At 35.5% G+C, this 20964-nt stretch overlaps 2 protein-coding genes across 6 annotated transcripts in view; one reads left to right on the forward strand and one right to left on the reverse strand.

Moving 5' to 3' along the window:
* LOC144960174 (persulfide dioxygenase ETHE1, mitochondrial-like) overlaps positions 1-20964 on the forward strand; it is a 165306-nt gene that overhangs the window by 41206 nt on the left and 103136 nt on the right. The gene's annotated exons all lie outside the window — the stretch shown is intronic.
* LOC144960111 (cysteine-rich venom protein Mr30-like) overlaps positions 9083-20964 on the reverse strand; it is a 45088-nt gene continuing 33206 nt past the window's right edge. For 3 of the 4 annotated variants that reach the window (XM_078893092.1, XM_078893084.1, XM_078893104.1), the window contains 6 exons: positions 18467-18586; positions 16356-16421; positions 14329-14469; positions 13299-13400; positions 10821-10937; positions 9083-9189 (listed from right to left, as the gene is read on the reverse strand). In XM_078893092.1, coding sequence (XP_078749218.1) covers positions 9185-9189; positions 10821-10937; positions 13299-13400; positions 14329-14469; positions 16356-16421; positions 18467-18586 — 551 coding nt within the window. In that variant the 3' untranslated portion in view covers positions 9083-9184. Of the gene's footprint in view, positions 9190-10820; positions 10938-13298; positions 13401-14328; positions 14470-16355; positions 16422-18466; positions 18587-20964 lie in introns of those variants that run through there. The other variant, XR_013642756.1, reaches the window with a different exon arrangement.

Consider the following 20964-nt stretch of genomic DNA (forward strand, 5'->3'; position numbering starts at 1 on the left):
ACTACTACTACTACTACTACTACTAATTTTGTAACACGCCTGGCCGGCGAGTCTTGTTTTTGTTGGCTCTTTCATTTACGTGTTTTGAGTGATTTTTATCTGACATTTCGCCTGGATTTTAATACCATCTGATTTGTGATAGTCTTGTGGTTTTATTGAAATACATTTTAACGATTTCTAACAGAGGATTTTTCTAAAATTTTAAAATTTAAGTATGGATTTTCCAAAGTCGAACATAGTTTTAAACTGCTATTTGTTTACAGCCATATTGGAAACTTTATTCACTGTGCTATATTTTACAACTTTTAACAACTACCGTGTACATCGATCTGTTTATAATACTAATTTTATGAACAGACTCAGAGGGGGTAGACGAAAACAACGCCCTATTACCACCGTCATTGGTCATCGGCCAACCCCACGCCCGCTCCCCCGACGACCTGATCCTCGCTTCAATTTATCAACACTCGTCCCCCATCCAATCTAATCACTTCAATGAGTAATCCTCAACGTTCCCAGTCAAATGTCAACACTGTCCGTGACAGTCAGTATGAAATTAACGACCACCATGACAACAACTCGCAGCAACAGCACCGTCTTGAGCAACAACAACAACAACAACAACAACAACAACAACAACAACAACAACAACAACAACAACCTGCACGTAGTGATCATACCCGTTTAAAAATTGGATTACTAAATGTTATATCGTGTCGTAATAAAGCTCAAGACATAATCGACATTATTGAAGATCATAAAATTACTATTTTTGTCATCTTGGAAACATGGCTTAATCATTCATATGATGATCCAATTATGAAAGCAATTACACCCGAAGGCTTTTGTATTAAATCATTCCACGCATTGGATGGAAAGGAGGTGGAATTGCAATTATTTACAACTTGTCACTCTTTGACAAGATATCATTCCACCATGATAATTTTAGAAGTTTTGAATACGCTGGATTTGCCATTCATGAAAATAATTTTAAAAAGTCGTTTCACTGTGTCTATCTACCGCCCACCACCAAGCCAACAAAACAAAATATCAACAATTGATTTTTTATCTGAGTTCGGAGAATTTATGTCTATGCAATCCATAAACAAAAAGCACAATATTTTTATGGGTGATTTTAACATTGATTATTTCGGAAACAAAAATGAATCGAAAGTATTTAGGGAGATTATTGACACAAACAACTATATTCAACTTGTAGGCGGTCCTACAAACAACCATGGCCACACAATAGATCATGTCATTACAGACATTGAACATTCTCTCTCTTCACCTGTCTCAAATATTGATAAATTAATCTCTGACCATCATTTAATTGTGTTTTGCGTTTTATTTCCAATGAAGCACGAAGTAAAAAAGATGATAAGATCTCGTAATTTGAAGAATATAAACATGAACATTTTAAAACAAGACCTTGACCATAACGTTAAAAATAAACATGATGCGAATGGTCTCCACGAGTCAATTGTTGGTACGGTGGACAAGCATGCTCCCTTAACAACTTGAGCAGTAAAAGTGAGACGTCAAGCACCCTGGTATAATACCGAAATAAAATTGAATGGATTAGCCAGGAGGCGGGCAGAAAGAAAATGGCTGAAGTCCAGAGATGCTGTCGATAAGAAGCGGTACATCGCGGCTAGAAATGATGCAAAAGCCGTCAATTTCGGGGCCAAAAAGAAATTCTATGAAGACAGCATCAAAAACGTGGGACGTTCGAGACAATTCTTTGCCTTGACCAAGGAACTGCTGGGACAACCGACGCAATCAGCTCTCCCATCTTTAATCGATCGTGCAGATCTACCAACTCACTTTGGTCAATATTTTAAAGAAAAAACGGATACCATCAGGAAAGAACTCTCGTCTGAATCGATCCATACAACATCTGACACGTTTCATGGTGATTCATTAACACATTTTTCAAAGATTACTGAAGCTGACTTATGTGATTGCATTATGTCGTCTCCAACTAAAAGTTGTGATTTAGACCCCGTAAATACTGCCATTCTAAAAAAATGCATTGATGTGATTTTAACACCATTTACGTGTATTGTTAATAATTCGTTGCAGTCAGGTGCTGTACCAGACATTTACAAAGTTGCTCATGTCAAACCCCTTTTGAAAAAACCTGATCTCGATAAAGAGAACTTAAAAAACTATCGCCCTGTCTCTTATCTTCCTTTTCTCTCTAAGATCTTAGAAAAGCTTGTTTTGAAACAATTACTGTCTCATCTTAAAAATAATTGTCTTGAAGAAAAATTTCAGTCTGCTTATAGGCAACATCATTCGACGGAAACCGCACTTGTTAGGGTTGTAAATGATCTCCTCTCTGTTATATACAATGGTTCATGTTCTTTGCTGAATTTGCTTGACCTGTCGTCTGCTTTTGATACTATTGATCACAATCTTCTTTTCAAACGTCTTGAAATTACTTATGGCGTGTCTGGTGCAGCGCTTGATTGGTTTAGGTCATGTTTGTTTAATCATAAACAGATTATTACGGTGGATGAATATAGATCTGAGGAAATCTTTCTTGATTGTGGGGTTCCCCAGGGTTCAGTACTTGGACCCGTTCTTTTTGTTTTGTACGTTGGCCCTCTGTCTAAAATCATCAGAAGTTCTGGTCTGTCTTACCATCAATACGCTGATGATACGCAATTGTACTGCGTTTCCAATACGAGAAATTTACAAGAAGTATCGTCCAATAGTAAAGATTGTATCCAAAGTGTTAAGAAATGGATGAATGAGAACAGACTGAAACTGAATGATGATGAGACGGAGGTGCTGTATGTGGGGAGCAGGAAGTGGAAAAGTGAAACAGATTTGAAGTTGGGGAATGCCTCCATTCAAATTGTTGACAAAGTGAAAAACCTTACATTCTTAGACTCTGGACTGTCGATGGAGCATCAGGTTAATTATTTGGTTAGATCTCTCTTTTTCCAACTAAAAAAGATTACTTCCATTAGACGGTTCATATCTGAGGATGTGACCAAGCACCTGGTTGTGTCCCTCGTACTATCGAAATTGGATTATTGTAATGCTCTGTTGTTTGGCGTTTCGCAATACAATCTGAAACGTCTTCAGATTGTCCAAAACAGCGCTGCCAGACTAGTATTCATGAAGCGTAGGTGCGACTCTGCCGGACCTCTACTTCATGACCTGCATTGGCTGCCTGTTGAGAAAAGGATTAAATTCAAAGCTTGTGTTTTAGTGTATCGTTGTCTTGAAGGTACTGCCCCTTCCTACCTTTCAGAACTAATTGAAAGATATTCAAAACCCCACCCCTTACGTTCGGCCAGTGATTCCACAAAACTAGTTGTCCCTCGAATTCGGAAAAATGCTGGAATGAGATCCTTTTCTCATTTCGGACCCTCTATTTGGAACGCCTTACCGCAGACCATTCGTGAGAAAGAATCTTTGTCTATTTTTAAACGTTCGCTTAAAACATATTTGTTTCGAATTTAGTAGATGGTATGAGAAGCAAGATAGGTTTGGTTTGTGTTGTGTGTTGTGTTGTGTGTGTGTATGTGTGTGTGTGTGTGTGCTTGTGTGTGTAAATGAGTATGTTTCAGCCAAAGTAATTTGTAATTTAAGCGCTTAGAGTCTGGTGTCTCGTAGTTATAGCGCTATATAAGTTTTCAGCATTATTATTATTATTATTATGATTATTATTATTATTATTATTATTATTATTATTTATTATTATTATTATTATTATTATTATTATTATTATTATTATTATTATTTTATTATTATTATTATTACTACTATTATTACAACAACAACAACTACGACTACTATTACTACTACTACTACTATACTACTACTACTACTACTACTACTACTGCTACTACTACTATTACTACTACTAGTAATAATAATGATAATAATAATAATAATAATAATAATAATAATAATAATAATAATAATAATAATAATAATAATAATAATTACAACAGCAACTACGACAACTACTACTACTACTACTACTACTACTACTACTACTACTACTACTACTACTACTACTACTACTACTACTACTAATACTATTACTACTGCCGCTACCTGTCAGGTACTCATTTTACACCTGTATTCATGGAGAAAGGTATATAAGCAGAAAGCCTTTTTAAAGGACTCAACTTTGCGCAGCCTACCGCGGGACTCGAGCCAGGCACCAACAGGGCTAAAGGCGAGTGTCATACCACAAGAACACAGAGCCGCACAGAAGCCCAAGGGCATTTTGTCATAAGCTACTTCTTTATCTCCCTAAGACTGCTCCATCTTTTCATAAAGCCCAAGGGCATTTTGTCATAAGCTACTTCTTTATCTCCTTAAGACTGCTCCATCTTTTCATAAAGCCCATGACCTAACCGTACTGGCTCTTTCCATGACGATCCACCGTTTGCTCTATATTATCCCATTGATATCACGATTGAAGGCTCGTCTTGGCAATAGGATTCAACAGTCTTGACGTCACTTCTTTCGTAATGACGCATAGTAACGTAGTAACTGTTTCTAAACGATAGGAACAATGGCAGACGACCTTATGAAATACTTCTCCGACGAGCATATAAGTGTATCCAGAAAAGAAAAACATTATAAACCAGATCAGGTTTTGAGTTTTATATCACATGACATGTGAAAAAGTTCTAGCCAGCATGAAGAATAAAAAGTACAGATTTTCTTTGTTTAGAACCAAGCTGCTCGATGCTGGCGGACATGACATCAGACTATTGAATCCTATTCGTGATATAACAATAACAAAATATTCACTTCATTTGTGAATCATCGCGTCCATCTGATTATATTGTGAAAGGTTAATAAATATGATTTTAAAAAGTATCGTGAGATCCAGTGCAAAGAATGAGAAGTGCACGAGCACGGGAATAAATCAATTACAGAGATTGATACTCAAAATGCTAACATTTCAGATGTTGTTGAAAATTGGGGGGGGGGGGGGGGGGGATATAAACCAAAGACATTAAAATCTCATGTAGTTCCATATCTGAAGCAGACGTCGGAGGTCATCTTCCGCCAAGCTGATCTATCTCTTGCCAATTCTATTAAAGCAGCGCCACCTTTCTCAGCTTCATCTGTCCAAATTCTTATCCCTTTCAAATACGTTATTCTTTGTCTTCCTCTTATTCTTTTTCCATTCATCTTTCCAGTCAAGGCGAGTATTTCCAAACCAGGGTGGCGGATAATGTGTCCTAAAAATTCCATTTGGCGTTTGATGATTTTTGTTATCAGTGATCTTTTTCTGTTTGCCATTTCTAAAATTTCTTCATTTCTTTTCCTTTCCATCCATGACACCCTCATCATTCTTCTGTAAAACCACATTTCCACTGCCTCCAGTCTTTTAACCATGGTCTTGTTTATGGTCCAGCTCTCACAACTATATAGCAGCACAGACAGTACATAGCAATCCAGGACTTTGATTTTTGTTTTCATGCTAATATTCCTGTTTTTCATAATTGTATGCAGCTGGTTGAATGCATTCTTCGCCATACCTATTCTTTTCTTTATTTCACAATCTGATTTTCCATTGGATGTTACATTGAAGCCTAAATATTTGAAACATTCAACTTGTTGTATTGTTTGTCCTCTGCTTGTTATTACACAGGCTGGTGGGTTATTATTTTTAGATACCGTCATACATTCTGTTTTAGATATATTCAGTTCCAGTCCCATATTTTCACTACTCCTGACTACAACATCCAGTAATTCTTGTAGTTCATGTTCAGATTCTGCCAGTAGAACCGTATCATCTGCATACCTCAGATTTGTTACATTCTTTCCTCCAATACACACCCCCTTCTTATGTTCGATATCTCTTAATATCATTTCACTATAGAGGTTGAATAAATCTGGAGACAAAACACACCCCTGCCTAACTCCTCTTCTAATAGGTGTAAAACTGCTTAGTTCGTTGTCAACACGCATTGCTGCTTCTTGTTCCCAGTACAAATTCCGTAATATTCTTAAATCTTTACCATCAATGTCCAAGGATGATAGAATTTTGAATAGTTTTTCGTGTTGTACCTTGAAATACCTTCGATATAATATGGCTTGATTCTTTCTCCTTTGTGAAAAACGATGTTACTGTAATGATATATTTCAATAGCCTCAACGTTTTCAGGATTGTAAATAAATCAATACATAATCTCCATAGATCTAATCTCACGCATCGCCAGGTGTTAATCGGTATCGCCTTAGGCACAATTAAGAAGGGCCATGTGTTATGTCAACTGCATTGAGACTGCTTCGATCCTAACCTAGGTGCGAGCAATGTATTAGATCGTCAATGGTAATGGGCACCTAACCGACGTAATTAGAAATTCACCAGAGTACAGACGCAAAGATATGACACCCAGAACACGATTGGTCTACAGAAAACGACCAATAGTAATCAAGGCAAAGCCAAATCCTGGAATATTGTTGGTTCCTTGTGATTCTCCAACTCCAGAGAGGAACGATTATAAGCTAGGACAGTGATAAAACTCACGCTCTCACATTTCATCTACTTAGAGCTCACTGCTCACAGTGAACCGAACGTTCTGTGTTAGCGAGAAACATGTGTGAACGAGGATCGGTTATTAACGAAACATGCAGCGGTTATTAATCAAAGCTACATCGGGGGTACTGACTGAACCTACATCCCGTGACTGAACAAACAGAATGGCCAATCATGCATCAAGTTACCTACTAACCATCCAGAACTTGGCTACAAAATGAGAATCTGGCAAGCGGTCGACTGAAACTACTGAACCAGAACGGCTACTGTCCGATATAACGAAAAAAACCTTCGCGCTGCCCAGACGCCTTGAAGATAAGCCCACTCAGAAACGAAATGAATAGTTTGTGATACGGGATGAAGATTAATTACCCACAGTATACATTTAATGAATTAAAACCAACACTATTATTCTTTGGCTAATTATGTGTTAACTTGTTATTGTATGAGGCAATTCTGTTGATTTATATTAAAATACTTTTTCTTTAACGGGGATTAATACATACCTTCTGAACCTACCTATCATTATTAAAGTCCCAATACTCTACCACGACTTATTACCTATAATTTCTTCAAACCTAAAACATTCTCTTACTATCAGTCAAGTGTCAGGAGCTTACCCGACTATAACAGGGAAATAGAAGCGGCACCAGACACTAGCCTATGGGGAAACTATTTCTCCTATTTGTCTACTCCTACTTGCCACCCTCCTACATTGACGCGACAGTTACGAAGGTAACATAAACTTCTGAGTAAACGTATAGTATTGATGTCCTCTTCAACTAAGAGTAAAATATCAGCTTTCATTGGAAATTGTCTTGTTGAGTTAGGGGTGAAAGCGGGGGGGGGGGGGGGGGGGGGGGGGGGGTTGACAGATACCTCTATACCGACGTGCACAATTGCAGGTCCGATAACTGGACGCAATTATGGACTTAGTTTATGATTGTTGAAACAATACTTTACGTTGGTGAACCAGAACGGCTACTGTCCGATATAACGGAAAAACCTTCGCGCCGCCCAGGCGCCTTGAAGATAAGCCCATTCAGTAACGAAATGAATAGTTTGTGATACGGGATGAAGATTAATTACCCACAGTATAAATTTAATGAATTAAAACCAACACTATTATTCTTTGGCTAATTATGTTAACTTGTTATTGTATGAGGCAATTCTGTTGATTTATATTACAATACTTATTCTTTAACGGGGATTAATACTTACCTTCTGAACCTACCCATCCTTATTAAAATGCCAATGCTCTGCCACTACTTATTACCTATTTCTTCAAACCTAAAACATTCTCTTACTATCAGTCAAGTGTCAGGAGCTTACCCGACTATAACAGGGAGATAGAAGCGGCACCAGACACTAGTCTATGGGGAAACTATTTCTCCTATTTGTCTACTCCTATTTGCCACCCTCCTACATAGACGCGACAGTTACAAAGGTAACATAAACTTCTGATTTAACGTATAGTATTGATGTCCTCTTCAACTAAGAATAAATTATCAGCTTTCATTGGAAATTGTTTTGTTGAGTTAGTGGTGAACGGGGGGTTGACAGATACCTCTATACCGACGTGCACAATTGCAGGTCTGATAACTGGACGCAATTATGGACTTGGTTTATGATTATTGTAACAATATTTTACGTTGGTTTGAGAATGTTTATGTTACAACAATGAGCCCAAGACAAATTGGGTTAACAGACCTGCAAATAAATACACGTGCTCTAACTTCAAGTTTGTTAATTTGTGTGACATTGAGATCAAACATTTACTTTTGCACACACAAAACAATCTAAAATCTGAAAATGTGCACGTTTAGTGTCAGGAGCTCTAGATCTAGAATAAGAATAAGAAAAACAAACAAACTCAACTTTCCTTGTCTTATGACTGAACCTCTGAGTGTCCGACACATCTTCTTCCATTATACCACAGAGAAGATGTCTGCGATGTAATGGTCAGAAGTTCGATCCCCAATTATCTTACCCATCCATGGGATCTACTCCCGACATCCTAATGGGGTTATTCTTTCTCAATTACACTGCCATTTATTACAGTCTTTGCGATAAATACAGATGAGATGTATATTAATATGTTAACACATTTTTCTTCACTTTTAATGCATAATTGCTTTTAATCACAACTTCAATCCATTAAAAAATTAAGATGGTATCAAAAAAACATGTAACTTCAAAATTTTGACTGGTTTTTCTACCAGAGGGGTCCGGTTAGCTCAGTTGGTAGAGCACTCGCTTCAACACAAAGGGACTGAGATCAAGATATTTTTCCGACCTCCCTGTCCAACCAGCGGCGATTGGGTAGCTAGATTTGACGGAAACTACTTGGCATTAGATTAACGTGCTATCCAAAGGGTACCAAGCAATTGCTATTGTCGGTTTCACGTCATAGAAACCGGAATAAACTCTGGCTCCAAAGGCCTAATGGCTCTGAAAGACTCCTTTAAAAAGTTATCAGTAATTTTATCTGACAGGGCTTTTTTTAAGATGCTATGAAAATTAATAAAACAATGGAGAGTTTGAAATCGATAGTTTATTTTCATGAATACTTTATTTTTATTTAGTTTTCCGAAAGTAGTACACTTTTAACGAAGTCGAAGAAATGACAAAATTCTGTTACCCCCTTGGCATGCTTCAAGCTGAAAAATACATTACAAAAAAAAGCAAAGGAATGCAGTTAAAACCATGCAAGTTTCACTTCAAATATAGATCGATTAAAATGATCTTCAACGTGTCAAACTGTATCAAATCCGTCTCTTATTTGAAACATTTTGACAAGTTAAGGGTCATACTGACCAGTTAACTGCCGACTCTGGGAATACACGAATTTAAAAAATTGGCCAGAAAACTCGTCCTTTAAATATAAGTAGAATTAATTGACCCTCATCTTGGCAAAAACTCTCAAACCCGAGACATCGCGTTTTGTCAAAGTATTGCAGAATGAACAATGAGAATATTGTGATAAAGACTGCTCAAAAGACTTTTCACCAAGAAAAATACCAGATTCTGGTCAAGCGAACTAGTCTCTGAAAAATGAAACTTTGCACGGTGCTATCAATAAGCATGGTCAAAGATATGTCCAAAATCATATATGTATAACAGAGTTAATAATTCCTAAACATTACGTTGATATTGATCTCGAGTTAAAATTTCAGTTAAGGGCTAATCATTTCTTTAATGTGCAGCCTCGAAGATGAGTTGAAATAAAAACACTAAAAACGAAGTGCTCTTAATCAAACTGTATTTGGTGTACATTTAGAACAATAATGTAACATTCTTTAAAGGTAATTTCTATAGAATTATAATTTAAATATTTTATATTTCATTGAGATTTTCAGAAAAAGCATATTGTCTATTGACCACCCCCTCCTCCAAAAATTAAGGTACTGATTGCATTTTCCCTGGTATTTCAGGGAATAAGAATTGACATATTTATCACTCTTTATTGAGACATTGCGAGATGTATATAAAGTGCAAATAATCAGTGTTATGAGCACACGAAGAGGATATTTTCTCTTTGGCCTGGAAGGCTGTTTTTGGCGAACGCCATCCGAAGCATATTGGGTTATTTCTATACAAATGTAAACCTAAGTCTATTGTTTCGTATATGCGAAGCGGCTGGCAGAATTTGACAGGGCATTGCACTACCTTCACTAAGAGGCTTCATGAAAATCGAGACTTCAGAGATTTGATCCGCAACCATCGATGTGCTATCTTTGGATGGCAAGAAACCGGACACATATCACTTAACAGTTTCTGCAGTGCCGCTAATGCTTGGGTTACATCATTATTTCCATGAGAAAACCCAGAAATACAAGTTTCCCAATGAAGATGAACGAAGGGTTTTTTAATGATTTATATCTATTTTGATACGATAATATATCAATACTAACAACAATACAATTTTGACATTGTTATGTTATTCAATTATTTATATATTTATCATTTATATTTTTGTGTAATTTATTGTATCCACTTTTTCATTTGAGTATAAATTTATGAGGCTCCTCATACTCAACAGAGAAAATTGAGCACTACGTCTGTTGGGGTCAGTATTTTGTTAAAAAAACAAACTGTTAAGTTACATAATTATTAGTCGTTAGCTGATTTTAAATCGCTTAAATTGTTTATAGGTTAAGTAACAGTCAACAACAAAAAAATCAAGTTTGTAAGTGGGAAACGGTGATTACAATTATTAAAAACTGTCGTTCGTGTATTTCACTCACCATCTCATTTTATTTTAAGTCTATGATTTAAAATTGCCACTTACCTCTACAGAGGCCACACATCCAAGGACACATGCCAGGAACGTTAGAAAACTTTTTGCAATAAGCGGGTGGAAACTGCGTCCCACAGACTGGGGAATCTTTTCGATTTGAGCAATCCACTATGGTAGAGAAAGGAGTGAAAGAGGAGATATATCAGGTCTTATATAAAACAAGTGGTCCTTCAGAGATAGCCCATCGAGTCGTAGTTCATCCATGTTTCTATAGCTTGAAATGGACAAAATTATCGCAAAGTACTTTCCACCAGATCTAACAGACCCAGCTACCTACTTACTGCTGATTAGATAGGGGGTCGGAAAAAAATCTGGACTTCACCTGGGATCGATCTCGGTCCCTTTGCTGTATTATTTCCTGCTTTGTTTTGACCAAAAAAGATTGGGGTTTTTCTCATTTTGACCAGGAAACTTTCACCTCAAATATCAATCCACGAAGATGACCTCCAATTTGTCTTGGGTTTATGACCCTTTTTTGGACTAGTTGGAGGTCATTTAACCAGTTAACTGTCGGACTTTGGAAAAATTCGTGTATAAAAGTTTGGCCAGAAAACTAGTCCCTTAAATATCTATCAATTTAAAATGATAATCGTCTTTGCAAAGACTCTCCAACCTGGGACTTCGCGAGATTTTTTTTTGTTGTTGCTAAGATGAGGATCATTTAAATCGATCCATATTTGAAGGACGAGTTTTCTGGCCTAATTTCAAATACGAGTTCTCCCAGAGTCCGGCAGTGAAATGGTTAATGGATAGACATTTGAAATGAAAGTTTCCTGGCAAGAGTGAAACAAAATGTTTTGTCAAGTTACGGCAGTTTTGTTTGGCTACATAATAAATAGCAAGTCGTGAGACTCTGGTTTTCCCTATAGAAGTAAAATAACCAATCGGACTAACACCAAGATTGACAGAGGTTGAAGACACAATTGTTATATTATTGTTATTGCTTTTATTTTGTGACCAGAAAGATTATAAAATTTCACAATGTTCTAAATTTCATGAATAAAATGATATAAAATGTAAACTAATGAACTATTTCTAGTGCTACTGTAAAACCAAACTTGCAGGCAGCAACGGAATTCAAATTTGATCCTTGGAAAGGGTTTTATGCGTTATGTGAATCTATAGTTTTCTTTTTCCATCCTGAAATTCAATTGATGAACCGTAAACGCTGCCCTCCCTCTTTCTCTCCCCCCCCCTCCACTTCTCTCTCTCTCTCTCTCTCTCTCTCTCTCTCTCTCTCTCTCTCTCTCTTCTTTCTATTTTTGCTTGATGTCGCGTGTCAAGAAGTTATCATCAGTACGAATCAAGGTAATCAATTTAAGATAAATGATTTGTTACCGATATAGTAATATATTAAAATTGAATGAGGAAAAGACTGAAATTGCCATTTAAGGTCATCCCGATATTACAAAGTCTATGGGAAATATCAAATGTAACGTAAATGTCTCGGTTGTGCAACGTTCATCCAATGGTAAAAATCTCGGCATCTTCATGGCATGAGAATGTGACTTTAAACCGGCACATAAAATATCTTTCTCAATGCCTCAATTTCCAGCTGAGCAGAATTGGTAAAATTAGAAACTACATCTATACAGATGTGACAAAAACAGTGATTACATCATTGATTCTTTCAAAACGTAATTATTGAAACTCTCTCTCTCTCTCTCTCTCTCTCTCTCTCTCTCTCTCTCTCTCTCTCTCTCTCTCTCTCTCTCTCTCTTAACAGCACCAGCGAGAGAATACTCAAGCTGCAAGAGAATTCAAAGCAATGCTGCAAGATTAATCCTTATTGAGTGAATTAGAGTAAGAATCATCAAGCATCACCTCTTCTAAAAGAATTTTAATGATTCCTAGTAAGGAGAAAATATCGGACAACGTTTTGGTATTGTGTTTTGATTGTCAGCCAACTTATCTTTACGATAATTGCAGTTATATACACCAACCCGATCCCCTCGCTGGTCATCCGATGGAAATTGTTTGTTACTCAAGGAAAGACCTCTTATGTGTCATGTAGAGGATGATATTTTTTCTAGAAACGTCCCAACCTTCCTTAAGAATTGCGCATTGCTCATCGGAGGAAATGTTTAAAATACATCTTAAGACTTTTTTCTTTTCCAAATTGAATTACGCTCAACAAATACAGTGTATTATTATTATTATTATTATTATTTATTATTATTATTATTATTATTATTATTATATTATTAATAATATATTATATATAATAATAATAATAATAATAATAATAATAATAATAATAATAATAATAATAATAATAATAATGATAATAATAATAATAATATAGAGGAGAATTTTTCATAGATCAGCATATTAGAAATGAAGATAAGTCTTTCATTTGTTTATAATAATTGGTTGACCTGGTCTGAAAAGAATCTGGGTGGACGTAAATGAATAATATAATATGTTGGCCTATATATTAATTTGTCTTCAATAATTGGTTCCACTTACCCTTCTCACAGAATTCGCCTGAAAAAGGAGCGGGACATTTACATTTGCAAGTGCTTGTGTTGAGTGTTCCTTTGTTTTTGCAGTTCTTGCCATCACAACGACCTACAACCACAAGACAGACATGGCAAATCTATCTATTTATCACCATTTATTCATTAATGTATTCATCTATCTAATTGTGGAAGTGAAACTTTAGGGAGAAAATATTAAGGCAAGTCAAAAAATCGGATAAGCATTGCCAGACAAAGCCATTAGAATAATACATGAGAAAATCATCCCAAAGCTGGCCTTTCGAAACTGGGGATCGAACCTCAGACTATCTATGGTTGGGGAAGAGAGGTAAAGGGATATATCGCACGGGCTAGTAGTGAGAGGATAAAGAGAAATGGGTAGGAAATAAGACTGGAAATATTGTGAAATATCGACTAAATGTGCACGTAGGTTTTTACAGAGGGTACCAAGCCAAAAGCAACGCTTTGGTATTGGACGATACAGGTCTTCTATAAGGAGATTAATATTACAATTATGTTCGACAGACACAGTGCTATTTTTTATCTCACACTTACGTATGGTGAGAAAATGTGAGTAAAGAGCCTTTTTCAACGATTCAACTTTGCCCGCCACATTGGGACTCGAACCAAGGAGTATATTCAAAATCGAATGTCTTGCCACATGATCACAAAGTAGCACAGCTAGATAAATTGTTAGATACTATATATGTATACATATATATAATATATATGTATACATATATATATATAGGCAGATGGACAGACAGTCAGATAGACAGATAGATAGATAGATAGATGGATAGATAGATAGATAGATTGATAGATAGATAGATAGATAGATAGATAGATAGATAGGTGGACAGATAGATAGCTAAACAGACAAGGAGGTGAGAGAGAGAGAGAGAGAGAGAGAGAGAAAGAAAGAAAGAGAGAGAGAGAGAGAGAGAGAGAGAGAGAGAGAGAGAGAGAGATAGACAGATAGATAGATAAAGAGAGCGAGGGAGAGAGAGTTTTCTTACCATCACACAGTCCACACATAACTGGGCAGTACTCTTCCGGTACATTTGAGTATTTTATACAATGACCACAATTGAAATCTCCACCTCGCGTGGCACATGCTTGTTTATCAGATCCGTTCTCTCCAAAACTCTCACATTTACCTAGAGATTGAAGTAATGAAGATGACGTCATTCAGCGCTTTGTTGTTTTAGACCGCCAGCTGGGTAATAAGTTCTCACTAAATTATCTCTGGCAGACTGTAAACTTTAAAGACTACACAATAGATGTTTGTGTTGGTACAATTGATCTGCCCGGTATATATGGTATTTTACCTAAACCATAAAAAAAGGATGGTGAAATTTGATATCTAATGATATCATTTGTATAATCGCAAGATGTAATAATATTCACATTTCATGCACCATTTTGAAAATTTAAAAACCTAGATATATAAATGTCACGTGCTGAACCCAAGAATTAAATGATTGTATAATATACGAGTCTCACATTTCTTAGTGTATTAAACGAGTTATTTTTATCGTGCCCAATAACACAACGAGCTTGCGAGAAATGAAAGAATACGTTTATTCCACCCCTCCCTCCATATGTTAGACATTTCGTGACCAATTGTATGGGAGTAGCTAGAAGATACTCCGATTCGCCATAATTTTTATTTTTCTCCATTTGCCTCAATGACAATTTGACCAAAAAAAAAAAAGATAACGTTGGATTTGTATTCATGCGCACCAAATGATTATTTTTAATTGCCAATCAGCTGGCTTTTATACGATTTTTTTCATTACCAACAAAAAAAGAAAAGATTTTTCCACGTGATTAAAACGCATGTAGATATCTACATTAATTTAGCCTTGACAAAAAGTACAAGTTTAGAGATAAGAAGAAAAAGTTTTGTAATGCATATAATTGCGATTTTTAAAACGTGTTCTTATAATTTGTTTAGATGACTGTTGCAAACAAGGCAAAATATCCTAAAGCCTGGGATCATACTAAATTTGCTGTCAAGGCCAACCAGAAGGTAAATCAATGGCCCGTGTCACAGTCTTAAATTGGCATATTATAATTTATGCATTTTGCTCCTTGTTCGAGAACTTATACAGACACGAGAGAGCCAGGAACTACAAATGTATTACAAAGGCACAGTTTGGACAAATCACTTCAAGAAAACATGAGATCTTATATAGCGCAATATCCACTAAACGCGCTCAAATCGCTTTACTAAAGGTCTCTGATCCACAGCAAAACGTAATATGTAGAACGAGGCATGACGCCTGTTAGGCGATGTTACAATTTTTTTCGACAGAGAAACTCTGTTAACGGCCAGGTATTCATTTTACACTTGAGTATAATGAGTGAATGAGCCTTTTTAAGGAGGGACCTGTAGTCAAAAATCCATTTTTGATTGTAATGCTAATATTGATATTCCCTTGTTATTTTCAGGTGGTAGGAGGTCTAATTTGATGATTAAATTACCCAACTATGCACCGAGCGAGGCTCGAACCCAGGACCTTCCGATCAGAAAGCGAGTGTCACACCAGAAGACCACATATCCGCACTAGAGAGCAGGGAACAGGACAAAGCTTACATTGGTTTCTGTTATTCAACGAAAAATTAAAAGAACCATGTACATAAGGCTATGGCTCTCAATATCACTATTCAGGAAAATATTGTTTTCTCTGTTGGGTCGTTGTATTATAATTTGATATTAAACTGACCACCAGATGTTAAAGAAGAAGAAGCAGACGAAGAAGAAGAAGAAGAAGAAGAAGAAGAAGAAGAAGAAGAAGAAGAAGAAGAAGAAGAAGAAGAAGAAGAGGAGGAGGAGGAGGAGGAGGAGCAGGATGAGGAGGAGGAGGAGGAGGAGGTGAAGGAGAGGAGGAGGAGGAGGAGGAGGAGGAGGAGGAGGAGGAGGAAGAGGAGGCAGAGAAAGTGGTGGTAGTGGTAATGGTGATACAATGGACGAGACCTCCATGGTGTGGTGTTTTTTTGTTTTGTTTTTTTTTTAATTTTAATTTTTCTTTCTTCATACTTGCTGGCGGGCGAGTGCCTTTATAAACACAGTTGAACTTTGACGTAAACGTTGGTGGCGGAGTTTCTGAGGAAAAAAGAGGATGGGTTTTAGACGTAAATTTGAAGCAATAATTCAAAGACAGTGTTGTCAAAGATTCTCATTACTTGAGATACATATCAGATGTTAAATAAACATGACACGATATTCAGTCATTTCTTGAGCTGATCACCTTGCGTGCTCCAGACCTTTTAAAGTTCTACTCATATGTTTTTCTTCTTATTTTTCCCCCGTTATATACAATTAAAATGGTTAAAATATTTGTGTGACCAATAGTTCAATATACTTGTGACAGTGCAGCCAGTGGGTCAGTATACTTGTGACAATATAGCCAACAGATCAATATTCTTGTGACAATATAGCCAACAGATCAATATTCTTGTGACAATATAGCCAACAGATCAATATTCTTGTGACATTGTAGCCAACAGATCAATATTCTTGTGACAATATAGCCAACAGATCAATATTCTTGTGACACTGTAGCCAACAGATCAATATTCTTGTGACAATATAGCCAACAGATCAATATTCTTGTGACACTGTAGCCAACAGATCAATATTCTTGTGACAATATAGCCAACAGATCAATATTCTTGTGACAATATAGCCAACAGATCAATATTCTTGTGACAATATAGCCAACAGATCAATATTCTTGTGACAATGTAGCCAACAGATTAATATTCTTGTGACAATATAGCCAACAGATCAATATTCTTGTGACAATATAGCCAACAGATCAATATTCTTGTGACAATATAGCCAACAGATCAATATTCTTGTGACAATATAGCCAACAGATCAATATTCTTGTGACACTGTAGCCAACAGATCAATATTCTTGTGACAATATAGCCAACAGATCAATATTCTTGTGACACTGTAGCCAATAGCTAAATATTCTTTCTTTTTTTCAATATAGCCAATAGATCAATATTCTTGTGGCAAGGCAAATGCTTAATATACTTCTGACAAAATAGCCAGTGGCTCAATATTCTTGTGACAGTGTAGCAAATGACCCAATATTCTTATGACAATGTAGCGAATGACCCAATATTCTTGTGACAATGTAGCGAATGACCGAATATTCTTGTAACAATGTGACTAATGACCCAATATTCTTGTGACAATGTAGCTAATGACCCAATATTCTTGTGACAATGTGGCTAATGACCCAATATTCTTGTGACAATATAGCTAATGACCCAATATTCTTGTGACAATGTGGCTAATGACCCAATATTCTTGTGACAATGTAGCTAATGACCCAATATTCTTGCGACAATGTAGCTAATGACCCAATATTCTTGTGGCAATTTAGTCACTAAAAATGGCTAAAAACTGATATTAGGCAAGATGGTATTTCACAGAAGAATACATTTTCTGAACGCCCGCGGGTTCGAGTCTAACAAAAGAGGCTTAGATTTCTTTCTTCATTTTTCCTCCTTGTTAAAATGGCTTTGTGAACTTCTCGCAGTCAGATTTTTTAAAACAGAGGTTTCCAAATTATAAGTGTGCCCAGCCACCTCAGAACAGAATAATTTTGGAATGATTTAAATGTCCAAAATTCAATTTACAAACAAAAATATGAGACTTGGAATACCTTTGCAATCCAGAGTAAAGCTCTATATCATTGCTGTTTATCACATACATATAAAAACAAACATTATATACACACACACATACACACACACATATATAATATATATATATATATATATATATATATATATATATATATATATATATATATATTATTAATATCAATCTCATATAAAATCTCAAATAATAAACGACAATCTGACCGAGATAATCTTGGTGTTAAAACCCCAAGTCAGCATGCTGAGCTAAGGGTGTGATGATTCTTGTCCACGTTCAAAAAAGCTAAAAGCTAGACTTGAAACGTGTTATCTTGAACGATACACGCGGCCACCTCTCAATGCAAAATCATTAATCTTCAGCCTTCTGATATTTAGTCACACTCAAGTTTGCTTGGATTCAAGAGAACGTTAATAAACAATAAAAATAAAAAAACAAACATATTTTTACCAATCAGTATTTACACATACTTTTTTTAGACGAACCACACAAACCACACATGTATGGACACTTCTTAATTGTCGCAGCTTTGCATAGCTTAGTTAAAGGATATTTCCCACATTTCCAATTGTCAGAACTTGGGCATGTTACTGTCGAAAAGGATTCGATAACAGAGTTAAGTTACTAAGTTATATATTCTGCAATACATACTATCAAAATGATTTTCTTCTGCTTTCCCCCTTTATCTGTTTTAATCTGGTTATACAAGATTAAAAGATAAGGTGAATTTATCATCATAATCATCGTCGTCATCATTATCATCATCATCATCATCATCATCATCATCATCATCATCATCATCATCATCATCATCATCATCATCATCATCATCATCATTATTATTATTATTATTATTATTATTATTATTATCATTATTATTATTATTATTATTATTATTATTATTATTATTATATTATTATTATTATTATTATTATTATTATTATTATTATCATCATCATTATTATTATTATTATTATTATTATTATTATTATTATTATTAGTAGTAGTAGTAGTAGTAGTAGTAGTAGTAGTAGTAGTATAGTAGTAGTAGTAGTAGTAGTAGTAGTAGTAGTAGTAGTAGTAGTAGTAGTAATAGTAGTAGTAGTAGTAGTAGTAGTAGTAGTAGTAGTAGTAGTAGTAGTAGTAGTAGTAGTAGTAGTAGTAGTAGTAGTAGAATTGTCACGATGGAAATTCAACATGGTATTACTCGTACCTTACGCTAACATCAGCCATCTATTAAAATGGCGGACAACGTAAGTATCTCCCCTGTCGAATATGATACTTCACACATATGTGTCAAAATAACCTATTTCATCCGTGTCGCTTACGCTCAGCCTGGCACCAGAGAATGGAATTAGTTTAAGTGTTAAACATCTGGAGACACGCCCACCACCACTCCACACACTATCGTTCAAACAAAGACGCCTGGGAGTCGATGAAAGGCTTGGTTGAACCTTATAAAACCCACACATTGAAACAAATGATTCTCTTCCAAAAATCGACCTTCCTAGAAAAGGACTTTGTCTTTTATTCTATTCAGTGGTGTACTATTAAAAAATTGGTGAGTGAAGATTACAGATTTATCAATTCTTTTAAATTCTTTCTGATCTACAAACTATGTATCAACAACATTATCTACCTATTCTGCCTATACCCTATGGTTGTATTATTATGACTTTATATATATATATATATATATATATATATATATATATATAATATATATATATATATATAATTTGATCATACATTACAATATAGTTGTTTTATCTAGACTTGTGCAGTCTTGTAAAGTTCATGAGGTCGGCATAACTATCAATTGGTTACTTCATGCTATATGGGCGCCAGCATTATCTATTTTACTTAGAATATTTATGAGTCTATACTTATAACGCTCAAGCAGTAGACTATTTTACTATAATATTATTAGGCTTGTTTAGCCGTTTGTACCATTTGAACCGGTTTAATAGGTCTAACTTTAGACTAGCCTTGAACCAAACATTATCCTTATCATAAGCTTAGGACTTCATTACAATTAAATATAATGTACAATATTTACTGAATATAACACACAATCCCCTCGGACAGGCTAACAAGTATAATACGGAGAAATCTGACGCCATGTATATATTTATCATATCAAATCAGATTTTAATCCCTTCTTATGCTGGAATATGAACAGGGATTCCAGTCTGACATCATGGTATCATCATCATCATCATCATCATCATCATCATCATCATCATCATCATCATCATCATCATCATCATCATCATTGTTATTTTTACCCAATGAAATATCAAAATATTTTCAAAGCTAGCTAAGATAGGAAAGTAATTTAACCGAATAAAAATAGTATAAGAGCAGCTTTTTCCCTTCAATTAAGACCGATAAAAGAGCAAAGAATAGCAGAAATGTTTGAGAAGGCAAACGTTGAGATAGTTAAATCCTAACATGAGATGATCTCGCTGGAAAACAGTACAACAAATAATCGTTTTTGGAATGAATCTTCCTCAAAAACAAACAAGCAATAAAAAATAGTTTTTCAATAAAGCATATCCATTAAAATTTATGCCCGTTTACGAGTTTTTGAACATACTACAGAGCTATGTAATCGAAAGTTTTTTCGTTCTGATATTTGTGCCGTAGGTGTTATTCTGATCATAAGGGTAGACGTCAGAAATCATCGAGTCTACATTAACAAATTTTGTTAAAGCTGTTACTGAACTAATTTTTAAATCAAGGGATGTAACTCATACAGGAGTAATCTTGTTGTCTGTTATAAATGAGTTATCTCTCTTTTATATCAGACAGATGAAGACCCACACTTCATTGTGCAACAGTGACAGGCAAACGAAGTAGTAGTTTTTCCAAGGGGGTTCAAGTGGGATACTTATAACAGGTGCTCGTCATATTGTAAACAATGTCAGTGATTGGTAAAAATAGCGAACTGCATAAGTTTTACAAT

Source organism: Berghia stephanieae, chromosome 1 (genome assembly GCF_034508935.2).
Source record: "Berghia stephanieae isolate SIO BIC M18660-M18661 chromosome 1, UCSD_Bste_1.3, whole genome shotgun sequence".
NCBI lineage: Eukaryota > Metazoa > Mollusca > Gastropoda > Nudibranchia > Aeolidiidae > Berghia > Berghia stephanieae.